Source organism: Falco rusticolus, chromosome 13 (assembly GCF_015220075.1).
Source record: "Falco rusticolus isolate bFalRus1 chromosome 13, bFalRus1.pri, whole genome shotgun sequence".
NCBI classification, from domain to species: domain Eukaryota; kingdom Metazoa; phylum Chordata; class Aves; order Falconiformes; family Falconidae; genus Falco; species Falco rusticolus.
In genome coordinates this window covers 24228982-24243617 of record NC_051199.1, presented here as the reverse complement: position 1 = coordinate 24243617, position 14636 = coordinate 24228982, and the positions used below count along the sequence as shown (strand labels likewise).

General features: G+C 42.3%; 1 protein-coding gene across 1 annotated transcript in view; it reads left to right on the top strand.

The window, feature by feature from the left end:
* FNDC3B (fibronectin type III domain containing 3B) overlaps positions 1–14636 on the top strand; it is a 209627-nt gene that overhangs the window by 104107 nt on the left and 90884 nt on the right. The window contains 3 exon segments of the mRNA XM_037406717.1: positions 6318–6561; positions 9026–9249; positions 9251–9317. Coding sequence (XP_037262614.1) covers positions 6318–6561; positions 9026–9249; positions 9251–9317 — 535 coding nt within the window.

Genomic DNA, 14636 nt, shown 5'->3' with positions numbered 1-14636 from the left:
CCTAACCAAAAACCCTCTTCTGAAGAAATTTTTCCAAGGAGCTGGAAATATGTTGTAAAGTTTTAGGGTAAAACTCTGTGTTCCGTGCTTTTCGGCAGCAGAATGTGTGTTCTGCTGTGTGGCAAGAGAGCCTCTTGCTTTTCAGACTGCTTCGTGTTGAATAGTAGTAGCTGAAAGTGTGTGGTGATCGAATTAGTTCATACTGTAGTAAGTGTCCCTGCCTCATTTGCTCTTGCGTTTGTTGCCTCACAGTTCAAAACTCTAGTTTATGATAAGTAATGAGAACACGGCTTTAAATTTAGAATGGCAAGGGAAAGGCTATAAAGCAAATGAATGCGCTCTGAGATAGGAATCAAAATAAGTTTGATTTTTGGTTTGATTTGTCCCTAAAGTGCACATCTAAGAGTCAGGCAGAAAGCAGATACCTCTGTGGAGAAGTAATGGTGCCTATTAAAAAAAGACATGAAATCTTTTTTTCCATTTTGTTATGCCCAGCCTGTGGGAACTGTGAGTATTAGCCTGAAATGTTACATTGGTGATCTTGTGATTGCAACCTCGGATTAAAATGATGCTTCGTGACCTCTTCAGTATTGTGAAAATGATCAGCAAACAATTGGCAGGAGGCTGTGTGCCCTGCCAGACCAGCCCCACTGGAAGCAGCAGGGAAATAGACTGTGTTTCTAGACTTGAAGGACCATGTTAGTAGCCGTGACTAGAAGCTGGGTTTGTTGATATTAAGGAGATGTTTCCCAATGGTGAGGCTTAGCCAGGGTGGGAGAAAATCCAGGAAAATAATAGAAGACAAATACACACCACCAGTTCAGCTATTTCATGCTATGGTTTTGCTTTCAAAGACCAGTTCAATGCAGCCATTTGGTTTGCGTTTCCTTTTCAGCAAACAAACCTCTGTGCACCTCTGGCAGATAGGAACTATCAGATCAGAGTTCAGGTCTCTGCAATTCTTTGTTGGCCTAGGGTTAGTAAAATATAAAAGAGAGAAAAAGTTCTTTGCTGTGCTCTCGGTGGACAATATTGCTACTGTAAAAGTGAGTTGTGGAAGGTGGTGTGGTAGAAAATCTGTATTTAAATGTGTGTTACATCAACAGTTTTGGCTGCAGCTGTTGAATGTTGAAGGAGCAGCTCCCATGACTTGCCAGGAGCCGGGCACAAGCTGTTATGCCCGTTCCAGTTCCAAGCTGCAGGCGGAGGCGCCTCGGTGCCACAGGAGTCCTGCGGGGCAGGGTGGGAGCCCACCCTCCGCTAGGATGCCTGCTGGAGGCTTCTTGCCATCAGGGTCTGTGGCCCAGTGCCTTCTCCTGGCTCCTCGAGCACCTGACCTCCCTGGTGTCAGCGTAATCTAAAGATCAAAGATCATGATTTGGATGCTAAGCTATTAATTTTGGGGACATTCTCATGGGTGGTTTTTTCTGCTCTTCACAGTGTGTTATGTTTGGGAGGAGGGAAGGAGGATTTGGGGTGTTCTAATGAGGAGAACTAGAAAAATGGAAATACAAAAAAGCACGGTCATGAACTTGTTTGCTTAGGGCTAGTGCTATTGCCTGAGGACTGCTCTCTCTGAAATAAATCTGGAGCAATTCCACTGGAGTTTGAGGAATTACTCATGTAGTTGGACGTGAAAATTTGGCATGAAATTCCGCTTTTGAATTTTATTTACAGAGTTGTTAATATGTGGTCTCTGCCACAGATATTTTAAGGCTAAAGGACCAATTTACTATTTGGAGCACGAAGCATGCATAGTGCTGATAAGACTCCTTTTGTCGGGAGGTAACGTTGAGGTCATACAGCCTGAACTGTGCATGTCCTGCAGTTCGGTATTCCTCCATGAAACACGTAGCATTATAACAGAACTAAAGTGTAACTTCGAGAAAGGGGAAGGTCTTCCAATGACATGTGAAGTGGTAGAAAATCCATCATATCCTCAGGAACCAGGATTTTGGTCTCGGGTACATCCTCTACCCTAAGAGAGATGTTCTCTTCCAAAACCATGTTTGGCTGGCTAAGCTTTTAACCACAAACTCTTCGGTTTTGTGTGGCATACTGCTCGGAGAGGTCCCCTGTGTGTTTTGTAGACTGCAGTCAGTTAAGTCATCCACCCTTTAACAGGATGATCCTCCCTAACGCTCTGAACACAAGGAAGGTTGTGCAGATCTCGTATGCGGAGCAAGCGATAAAGTGATGATCCTTTTAAGTTCATGAGCGTTGGTCCTGAAGATCTGTATCGTTCTAGATCTAAAATACCCTAACGTTCTTGCCAGCATTACAGATGTTCATCTGTTTGTTTTCCAGTTTCGAGGTACAGATTTAATACCGGTGTTTGTACGTGATGGATGGCAAAGATAGTGATGCAAACTTGCCAGGGCTGGCATGAACTTGGACTGGCATCCTTAAGAAATGAAGTGAATAAATAAAATGTTGACATCCAAGTTCCTTGTGGATGAGCTCACTCTGTACTGTTTTCTGGTACAGATTGATTTATGAATGAAGTTTCAAATTAGTTTATGAAATTCCTGAAGTATTGGTTGTGGTCCACCCAGTGGCCATGCTCCAGATGTCCTTGCTGGATCTAGCATGCTAAGCTTAAGTGAAATCAGAATTTTTTTTGAAAGCAAATGGAAATTATTTGCATATTGCCATATTATACCCGTTCAGTAAATGTGTGTGTGTTACAGCGTGAGAGTGATCATATTCCTTTAACTGGAACTCTCAAAATACAGATACAATTTACCTGTGCAAAATCACCATGCCTCTTTCGTGGGGGTGTAGTATTACATTTCAGTGGAGTAATATGAGACAATGTGGAGTACTGAAGTACTTTGAATATGTGCATTATCTCTAGTTAGACTGAATTTTCATTGCTACAGTGATACCTCTAATGTGAAACAACTAACATTTAAAATGGTATTCTCAAAATGTGGCAACTGATGGGGGAGGCAGTTTTATTGTGTATGAGTAATGTTCATCCTGATCCTTCTGAAGGATCATCTACCTACCTCACTTGGCAATTAAGCTCCCTAAAATATGGGAAAAAACCACACAGAACTATGCTATAATAATATTGTTATTGAGGTGGCGTGCCAATTACACCAGCAAGCACAAAAAATAACAGCAAAAGACAGTTTACCTAGTAACAGTTTGAAAAACACAGAATAATGAAAGTTTAGCTCTAGGTGCCAAATGACCAGAGATATTTGTTTTCTGTAAATATAAACTGCTAAAATTAGTAGTAGCAATTAGTTCTGATGTTCTAATTGCATCTAGAGACCTCAACAGGGATTAGGGTTTCATTGCTGCTGGGCACTGGAGACAGTTTAGCAGACAGTGTGTTTCCTGATGGATTTATGATCTTCATGACAAACAGTTTTAAGCAGATAGAAAGAATTGCAGGTTTCTTCTTCAATTAGCAAAGTTTAACCTCTCTGCTTAGTTGTGTTATCTATGTTAATGGATCAAAACTAATCAGCTCTGTCTTTGATGAGAGTGTCATCTCCCAGAATGACGCTACTACAGTCTACCCACTGCAAATTTTACAAATCCAGAGATGCCTGATGTCTTAACCTGTGCTGTTTTTTTAGCTATCTAATGCATATAATACATAATGCATTGGATTATCTTTTTTTTTTTATCTGTTAGTGTCAGGGTAGTACATTTAAAGATTGTATGTGCAGCTTCAGGAATTTACATACACACACACACAGACATACATACATATAAAATTCCTAGTTTGGGGAGAAAATGTCTTGTAGGATAGGGAGATACAGTATTTTTTACCATGTCCTCTCTGTTTCTGCATTCATTTGGAACGTGGGCACATGAAGTAACAAGAATGCTGTCAGCATTTGTGGCCTGGGAGGAAACAAATAAAAGATATTAGTCTCTTAGCTTTTTGATGAAAGTCCTTTGGAAGGCTGGCTCATCCTCTGAGTTGGACTAGATGATCATTGTAGGTCCCTTCCAGCTGAAATATTCTATTCTATCCCACTCATCTCTGGCTTTTCTCTCACTACTGCTGATATTTTATAGTTTTGTCTAGCAGGATAATTTCATCAAAAAGGTCTTTGACAGGATTTTGAGCTTTCTTCCCTGCTCTGTAGAAGATAGTTCAGGAAGAGGAATCCTAGTAATTTTAAATATGGTTTACATTATGGGCTGCTGCAGGGTACAAGCTCTCTGTCTAAATCTGTTCCTTAACATACTCATCTTTCACTAGAGCACAAAATACATGTGTTGTCAGGTCTAGATGTGCACAGATAAGAGCTTGTACCCACCTGAAAGACTGATGTTGTCTTTGAGGCTTGGACTAGTTAAAGCCGTGATGGAAACTTTTCAGATCAGGATGCAGAAACTTGCTATCTCAATTTGATCCAAGTCTGAGAGTTGAGTCCAGCATTTTTGTGCACAGTGCTAAATAAGTATTGCTGTTTTTCAAATGCATGCTAAATGGAAAAGGATTTTCCTCTTCTCCAGCTTCCGGAGGGCAGGTTTTGGACCTGACACCAGGATAAGAAATGCTGTGGAGGTTGAGTGGAACCAGTAGCAAAGATGAGAGGCCTGGAAACGCAGCAGCTACAATGATGTGATAGTCTATGTCTCTGAGGTTCAGCCATTTTTGAGGACTCTGTAAAGCCTTCAAAACTTAAAGCCAGCAGGTGCCAAATTGCTAGCTGAAGTTCTAAATTTAGAGGTTAGGGTCAAGTATGTTAAACTAAATTCCTATTCTGGTTATTCAACGTCGCAAGCAACACTTTTTTTTAATGTAAAATCCCAATTACAAGTGAATGATTTAACGTAGTGTAGAAAATTGATTTCTGTAGGAGGCCAGCCAGTCCACAGAAATTGTCCAGGCCCGCGGTCGCAGCCTGTAGCTAACAGGTATAAATTCATACAACCCAAGGAAACACGTGGCCCAAAGAAGGAACTGGGCCAGCTAATACTAGTTAAATTTTACCCTGTTTAACGCGCTCAGCTGATGCCTGGGGCAGGGACTTGTGTTTGCTGGAGCATTATGGCGCACAGCTGTGGGCACGGCCTCTTGGGCTTGGCCCTCTGCGGCGGTGTCAGCAGAAATAACCCTGTGCCCGTGCTGTAGCTTCACTTTGGGGTATATCAGCATAAACAAATTTTTCTTTGTGGTTTGGGCTAAGGGGGGGTGATGCGACCAGAGTCGCTGAGGCATGGGGGTCCCTAGCAGGGTCTGTCCTGCTGGTGGTGCTGTGGGGGGTGGATAACTCCAGGTGGTGGTGGTCAGCTGGGGGTGGCAGCATCTCACAGCAGGTGCCCTGGATGCACATTCATTATCTCATACAGTACATCCCTCACATACAGCATTCCATCTGTGTCATCAGTCAGTTTAGAGAAGAACAGGGTTTTAATCACCTATTTGTGTATAAAACTACATTATGCTTCCTTGATGCTTCTCTACCTTATGCACGTCAGTGTGGAGAATCAAAGGGATAGTAATTGTTCTTACGCACTTGTATTTTTAAGTTCCAGAAACAGCAGAAGTTTTTTGAATAAGCTTCAAGAAAAGCTTGGCTCCTAATTCTGGACTGAAATTTGGCCGGTTGACTCTTCTCCAGAAATATAGTTCTGGAAAAATTATAAGCTGAAAAACTTTTTTTCAGCCTAAGCACATTTCCACCTTCCTACATCTGTTTTTACATCTTTGACTGTGGCATTAGGGGCCAAGTTATGCATATTCCAGAGCTGATTTGCACGGGTGTATAGACAAGCTCTGCAGCAGAATCAACCTTCTGCCCTATGGTTTGTCTTGAGCAGATACCTGTTGTGAACAGGGCAATTCTTCTGAAAACGTGTGTCAGCAGAGCGGGTTCCTGCAGGGTACATGGCTCTGTGCACACACGCGGCTGCTCCGTGGCAGCAGTGCCAGCAAATTTCCGAGTGTTACGCACTCTGTACTCGGAGTGCTGTCAAAATCAGTAGCGGAAATTTTATGGGCAGAACGTAAAGCTGGTCCCAATGAGTACTCTTATTTTGGTGCTTTGTGTTCCTTTTTCAATTGTTGTACTCCCTAAATACAGGTTATTTATTTTGTCTCTTACCCACATAGTTATCATTTAGCAGCAGTAAGTTTCCTAGTGATTAGTGTGGCACTCTGAGTCTCCAAGCAAAGCCACATCACCACTATGATTACTTCTGCTGATATTAATTTTAGAAATGTGTTTATGAATAAACCAACCATTTTCTAATGGGAGAACAAACTGTAAACAGTAATGTTTTAAAAATATGTTTGGTTCAGATTCTGCATAACGTGCTCGTTTCCCTGCCTTCCCTTCCAGGTGATAGAAGACAACACCGGCGTTCGGAGGGTGGTGGTTACCCCCCAGTCTCCGGAGTGTTACCCTCCTAGCTATCCTTCGGCCATCTCTCCAACCCATCACTTACCTCCATACCTGACACATCATCCTCATTTTATTCACAACTCTCATACAGCTTTTTATCCTCCCGTCACTGGCCCTGGGGACATGCCACCGCAGTTTTTCCCACAGCATCATCTTCCCCCGACAATATATGGAGAACAAGGTGAGCAGGGAGGGAAGATACTGGTGTTTCACACCTGTGTTGAGCACTTTTTAAGGGCTAGTGAAACCAAGAGTAGAAAGGAGTTGGAGAACTTGTAGAATGGCTTTGTGGAGCATCTTTTTTTTTTTTTTTTTTTTTTTCAACATCCAGAGCAGGGGGTGTCAGCCATCCGGAGTGCAGCAGCACAGGGCAGTCCTACATTGCAGCATTTGGTTGCAGAAACAAAGCCAATTTGAACTTAATTTGTAAATAAAGCGGGGGAAAAATCTCTCATCCCATGCTCCAAACTAAGGACATGAGTCATTCCGGTTGCTGTTCCTGTCATGATGCAGCATTGTACAGAAAACCTAGAGACAAAGTATGTCAATCCTGGCTCAGGAATGAGGATGGATACGGAGGGCTGGAATTGCTGCAGTCATTTCCAGTGGGAAGAGCCGGGTCCTGCTTCCTGTTGGCAGTACTGTGCTTTCTGCCCCCCCCCCCCCCCCCCCCCCCCCAGCCGTGGTTTTCCAAGAAACAACAGGCATTTTCTGTTTGTTATTCTGGTTGAGACTGGTGCAGTAGTCACTGAAAAAAGCATTGCCCGATACCAAAGGGTAGCATGGCAACCCAAATCAGGCCGTGAGTAAATACTTGCAAGAAAAGGAGTGAAAGGGGCACGTTTCTGTCTGAACTATGTATGCACTGCTGTGTCTCTGCCACCCTGGAGATAAGTCTTTGTGTAATCTGAAAGAGGGCGTTAACCAAAAAAGTAATCTGCAAAGCTCCTTTCGATGCTTAACATAGAAATTAGTTCAGGGTTCATGGTTTTATGTTACTGCTGAACTACCTGGACTTTAAGACCCTTTCTAAAGAATATTTTTGAAGCCATGTCACCAGATACGAGGTTCTGCTGGAGCAGGAAGGAAGAGGGAGGGAGGGTATATACTGATGCTACCTCTTGAAGTTTCTGTTGACCAACAAACTTCATTCTCTAGTGAGGAATGGACCCTTACTGCTGATTATACTTCATTATACTGGGGGCTGGGGAAATGGGAAGCTCAGGAAAGCAGAAGGAGGGTGTAGCCACTGTAGGGAAGGGATTATTCCCTTGAAAAGGGAACAGGGCAGTTTGTCAGGTCACTTGGCCAAGTCTTGCATGCAAACACGGTAGTGAGTGGCTCTACGTTCACTCTGCAAGTTAAGTAGACATTGAATATTTCCATAGCCTGGAGATACCAAGAAGCCAATTTAACTTAAAAATAAATTTATTAAAAAAAAAAATAAATACCCTCGGTTGCTTTACTGAATGACCTATACCTGCAACACTGAAATAATTGAAGTGGTGAATATTGTACTGAAGAGTATTAATCCACTGTCTCCCATTTGCTGTACAATGGCTTATACTTTAAATAAAAACTGCATTTATTTGTAGAATGTTGTGTTTAGGCAGCTAGTTACTGCGAGAATACAAATAGGGTTATGTAGCTAGATAAGAAAAGATGAAAACCAAGACACACTGACATAGCAAAGAAAGAAAATCTGGCTAGTTGAAACAACTTGAAAAATTATAATACAATATACATGGCAGTCTCAACTTATAAACAAGGCTTCAAACAGCTGGATAGGATGCTTGTTTGCCTCAGAAGTTTGTATAATAGCATCTGAATGGATGTAGAAAAAATAAGAATATATAGAGTATCACTTATTTTGCTAGCAAAGGCAAAACTGTTGTTCTGAGCATGAATTTGTTCAAGCTTCAGACTCAAAGTAGAGCACAAAAAGGAGGGCTGGACTATAGAGTAAAGCAGAAAACACTCAGATTCCTGCAAGCTGACCCTGCCCTTAGGTTAGAGAGAGTAATCCTTGGAGGGGAAAAGTGGGGATTGTATTTAATGAAGTCTATCAGAAGTGTACTTCTGATATTTATATTTCTCAAGCTTTTTTTTTTTTTTAGGCAGTTTTACTTACCCAGAGCTTCCATTTCATGCTACGCTTCTCTCCTTAGGCAGGCACAGTTGACATGATTGTGAAGTCTATTTATACTGGGAAATTAAATTGCATGTAATCGGTGATGGCAGCTTGGAACCAGGGCATCCCAGATTATTCTGTCCAGTCAGGCCTTGGGGAAGAAACTGCTAAACTGCTGTGAACTTAGGGAGGCTTTTCCGCAAGTATCAGTTTCACTGGATTTTTGCTTGAATGTGTCCCCAAAACACAAGACTGAAAAGGAAAGAAAAAACTATTGCCCTAATTGCTGTGTTTTTCACACTCATCCAAGGAGTTATGGAATTCTATCAGCAAAGGAGCACACTTACTACCAAAAAAATCATCAACCTTGCAGGAAAGCTTTCTTAAGAAAAAAAAAATGGCTTGTTGTAAAATGTCTCCAGGAGAATCTGCAGTAATTTCATTTAGAGATAGTCAGGAATTTGATTTTCTGAAAAAATACGGCGGTTAACATGGCTGAATTCTTTCATTTCAGAAATCATACCACTGTATGGGATGTCCAGCTATATAACCAGGGAAGATCAGTACAGTAAACCCCAGCACAAAAAACTCAAAGACAGGCAGATTGATCGCCAAAACCGTCTGAATAGTCCCCCTTCATCCATCTACAAAAGCCATATAGGCAGCTGCACAACTGTATATAATGGTTATGCAAAGAGCCACAATGGAGCAAGCAGCGGAGGCGGCGGCGGGGGGGGCTCCACCAGTAAAGAAACCGGAGCGCAGAGCAAGAAGCAGCCCGAAGTCAAATGAACAAGACCCACATGGTAAAGACAGTTTTATTTATTTTTAATTCCTTTTTATTGCACCTTTCCGGCTTACGACCGCCTGTATATGGATGTAGTAACTATGCCAAAAAACACTACCACCCACACATAAAGACAGTGTTAATACAGTGTGAACTTAAATATAAACGTTGGGCTTGCTGTACTATATTTGTTTTGTAAGATGAACCGGTCGCCTCCCCATCTTTCATGACTGCTCCCTGGTAGATGCAGCAACATTTTCTTTTTATCTACTGGAAACAGAAATGCATTTTATGGGCAAGTTCTTGGTTTTATTCTGCTTTTCATTCAGGCATCTTGGCACTTCGCAGAAATCCTTACAGACAATTGAGCTATAACCAAAACGTGACCGCTAAATACTGCTACTTTGCATCTCCTAGGTAAATGTAGTAAAAGTATTAGAAAGCTTTGAGGTGATTGCTGAAAAACCAGGTTTTTTTATGTGAAAGTTCAATGGAAGTATGATTAGTTGAAACAACAAATTTGAGAAGAAATTGCTTAATCTTAGCCATTGGAGTTAGTGATCAAATAAACCTGGCTATTTTTGAAATAATTTTCTTCAATGCTTTCAGAGGCTTACTATTTAAAAAAAAAGGAAAGTTTACAATAAAACATGAGGTTATTCATCTAATCAAATCTTATTTATCCCAAGCCATTCTGTATGTAGCCAGTTCTACGTAAATTTAGCTTAGTAGCTTGTGATAATCCATTATACATTTCAGCCTTTCTCTTTTCTGCCTGTCTCTTTGCTGAGTGCTGCAACTGCAGCTGGCTAAAAAATACTTTTATGTGGTAAGCAAGCTTATACCTGGCATGTCTGGGGTATTTATGATGTAGCATACTCTGGAATCTCTTGTGTGAATTTATACATGCAGCATAGATTTTCCATTATCTGTATACTGTGTGTATTTATTTGGCTGTCTGCTTTTACTTGAGACATAATTGAAATAAATACTCATAAAAATTAACTTAATTGATAGCTGAAGGGGTAAAAAATGCTACTGGCATGGTAAGGAATGAGGATTTGTAGCCCTGCTTCGGCGTCTTGAGAATTAGCAAAGAGCTGTGTTTGGGAATCCTTTAATCCAAGAAAATTAATCACTGCATTAGACTTCCTAATTCTTCCTTGTCAACCAGCTTATATCACCTTTAAAATTATTTTTTAATGTTTATTTTATTTTTTACTCTAGTCCATGTTGGGATACATGAGGTGTTTGGAAGCACCTACGTGAAAGACATGGAATAGTCGTAACAGCTAAACAGCACAATATAGCTTCAGTGGGTACCGAAGTCAGCCTGGTTGATCCCTTTGAAAATAATCTAGATTTATTTTAAAACCATCTAGTTTAAGCGTTTCCTGCAACCTTTGTTTGCCTTTTTTTTTTTTGTTTTTTTTTGTTTTGTTTTGGAGTAGTCTGCTGTGCTTCAGCTGAAGAGTGTAAGCCCTCTTAAAATGCCAAGAAAATTAGTGAAGTCAGGGCTACGGCACGTCCAGTCTGTCTACTGGAAAGCACCTTAAAACTGGGAACAGCAAATGATGGAGTCTTTCCCCAGACTGTGGAAAAGTCCATAACAGGACACCATGCAAAGAAACATCAGTTGTCCCACACTCTGATAAATCCAACTCACTGGTGGTTTAAACTTAGGTTCTGCATCAGAGCCTGGAGATGGTGGCCCGGGAGCCACTGTCAGACTGCTCTACAGCAAAGTCTGTGGCCAGAGCAGGAATAGGAGAAATTATTTCATAATAAAAGAAAAAATAATTATAATGCTGTGGACCCAAATGTGAGCTTTTTCACATCTGTCTATTGTTATTTTTATAGGTGTATATGCATGTATATGTATATGTGGACAGGTGATCACAAGAGTTTTTGTAATGTGTCTCGCCGAACTACACCCTGAAAGAAGTTCCTATTTGATATTTTTAAGTTTCTAATAATACTTGCTGCTTTATATTTACCTTCTCTGTTTCTTCTTGAATTTAGGGATTTATTGATTGATGCCTGACTAACCTGGCCATATGGGTAGTTGGGGTGAGAACTAAAAGCAGTCTGGGAGCAGTTGATAATTGTGATTCATGCTGCTAAGATGACTGTGTTTAAAGTAACCCAGGAAGAGAATGTCAGAAGCAGCAAGCAGCGAAGGCGTTTAAACTTACATGTTTTGTGCATGTGCATTAGTTCAAGCCTTCTAATAGTTAAAAACTTGGTGGTGCTGGGTGGCTGCTTCCAAAATTGCAGAATAGCCTGGAAAAACTATAAAATATATATGTGTAATACGTAGAGAATAAGAGTCTTTATTTAGAAAACCACTTAGCCAAATAACTCTTAAGAGGCAAGTAGGAATGTATAAATTTAGAGTGAATCTGAAGAGTAAGGTGAAGGAGAACTGGACCTGATGGGTTCGTTTGTGTGAAGTTCTTGATTGAGATGGTGCTGTGTTTTATAGCATTGATAGTTTCGTATCTGGTTGTGGTGTGCGTGTGTTTGCACAAGGGTAGCTAGTAGCATACTTACTCCGGGTGTTTGGATGCTGGAGCCATCCGGCGAGCCAGCTCCTGGCAAGCTGCTGTCCCCGAAGCAGCCGCGCTGCCTGCCAGGGAGCGGGGCTGCAGGAGCCCTGTACGCAGCTGGAGCAGACACTTGCACAGCCCAAGCTGCCGCAGAAGACAGCGTGGGTCCATCCCAGGTACTACAGCACGGCACAGCCATCGCTTTCCTTAACAACTGGGCTTTTCGGAAGCAGAGCGCTGGGAGCGTGGGTAGGAGCTGGCTGCTGGCAGGCGGCGTCTCGCCCTGCGCAGGTGCGTGCCACCTGAGCCGGCGCTTGGAAAGGCGGTTTGAGTGTCTGGTTTAATCGGTACGGAGTATGATCTGCACCGTGGTGTTTGTGAGGGGAAGTGGAAGATAGGTTCTTGGATCTGCTACCCTGTGTTTCAGTAAATGCTTGTCCTGCTCCTTGTTTCTTGATAGCGGTTTCTGTGGGAGGTGTGTTGCTCCTTACCGAGCACCCCAGAGCAACCTCTGCTACTACCTGCACTGAGTTATTAGAGTACCGTAAGAATAATGTTGAAGAAAATGCCCAGTGTACAATGCAAGGACAGCTCTACTTTTTTCCCTGAAAAGGTATGATGGAAACCACAGGACATGAGATATTTCAGTTAACAACATACTTTTCCATCAAAACATACAGTCACTGCATGTATTGCACCCATGACATTTGAGGTAAGTGGTCAAGGGAAAATTCTGCTATGTGTCAATAACTTACTGCCTCCTTTCAGAATTAAAAGGACCAGGGATTTCCCCCAAAAGCCGATTCAGCACTGGTAGAAGAAAAGGGGTGACAGCATCATCAGTAGTACTAAAATAAATGACTCTGGGGTACCTTTGGTTCTGTCACCTCCTCAATTGTGGGTCCAGCACGTGCTCCACTGTGCCGCTCTGTACAGCGTGATGGTACATTAAAAGTACATTGGTGCTATGCACCCTTACCCCAGGCTGGCCCTGTAACATGGGTCAGGACCTCTTTCTGGTAGAGAAAATACAGCTTCAGCTTGGGGATATAAGTGCAGTTGCTCTGGCTTTTTCCATTGACAGCATTGTGTCTTTATGTTGGGAGTGGCACTTGTAAATAAAGGTTTCTAGTGATGCTGGAAGAATGCCATTTCAAGGCAAAAAAAAAAATAGGAAACTGGTGGCTTAGATTGGTCTGAAAAGTTAGCAGCTATTCTGAGTGTGTGTTGTGGTAGGATGGATGGTGTCTTACACAGGCAGAAGACCTGGAGGTATGATGTAGGGTTTCTGATTTAAAATCCATACTGTAGCTTTTCTGCAGAGCTGTTTTAAAAACTGAATGGGAGAGGAGGGAGCAAGGGGGGGTTTGTTGTGGGTTGATTTTTTTTTTTTTTTTTCTTCTAAAGGAGCCTTGCCATATAAAAACAGCTGTAAGCGGAAATCCTGTCCCATTCATGCTGTCCTTTATGAATTTCAGTCTGAGTCACTTCCTTCTCATGCACTCAGTGGTTCACTTGGTCATGTAGGGATCTGGTAGTTTGAGAAGTTTTGTGTGTGACTGCAAGTACTGTGGGAACATAGGCAGTTTTGAGCATTCTTACAATGCTTTTGCCTATTTGCTAATAAAACCTCTTTTTTTTTTTTTCCCCCTTCAAGTGAGATAAAATCTTTTTTTTTTTTTTTTTTTTTAATCCTCATTGGAGTTTGAAGAACCCAAGATAGCCAAAACTAAAACACTTCAAATGGGTAAAAGCAGAAAGCAGGAGATGGATTGTTATGTGCATCCTGTCCAGGAGCTGGGTGGGTGCTGGGAACTGGGTGCCAGAATAAACAGACCGAGCCTGGGCAGGGAGGCAGCTCCAGGGGGGTCGCATGCACCTTTATGTAAGCGTTCCATAAAGAATTTTTTTTGGTGGCGATTTGAGAATATTTGGCTCTCCTGGGTCAGAGCAGGGGGGCCCATCTAGCCCAGCGGTCTGGTTTCAGCAGCTGGCGGAGATGCTGCTGGGGTGCAGCCAGCGAGCCCGGCCCCATCCTACGCACACTGGTCCCTGCTCCTCCAGCCTCCTCCAGCATCCAGACCTGCCGGGCACAATAGAGGGTTTACTCCTGCCTAGTCCGTTGGGTACCCACTTGTCGACCTGTTGTCTGTGGACTTGTCTAACACTTTTTTTTTTTTTTTTTTTTTTGAAAAGCAGACTTGCTTTTGCACTGCCCAGGCTGAGGAATGCTGACTTGGTGTCCACCTCGCTTCTCTGAGCAGCTGGTTTCTCGCATGGACATGGCAGTGGCATGTTTTACAAATGGAGAAGGGAGACCAAAATATGGAATGGTCTAATAGTTCCAAAAGTTGTTGTAGACTACAGATAAATCATAAACTTCTGTAGTACCATTGCTGTTGTCATATGGGTACAACCAGCTTAAAAACGCAAAGGTGTTACTTTCCTGTTGTTGAGGTTTTGTAAATCTGATTTTGTGCACTGAAGCAGCCTTCAGATGCTCCCAAAGGTGGAAGCTGTTGCTCCATACTCCTGCCTGCATGGCTGATGGACATTTCTCAGGAGATATGGCTAGCTCTGTGCTCATTTCTTTGAAGTCAGTGGGCCAAGAACAGATGGAAAATGGGCTTAGCCAGAGACCTTTCTTAACTGTGGTGGGTTCAGTTTGAAAATGTTTTAAAAGTAGTGAACTCGGCAAGCCAGAAGTTCTGAGATGAAGATATAAATGTGAGTGGTATGGCTAGCTGGGGCTGATGCTAGCAAGAACTAGTACCAGCAAGTATCCCTGA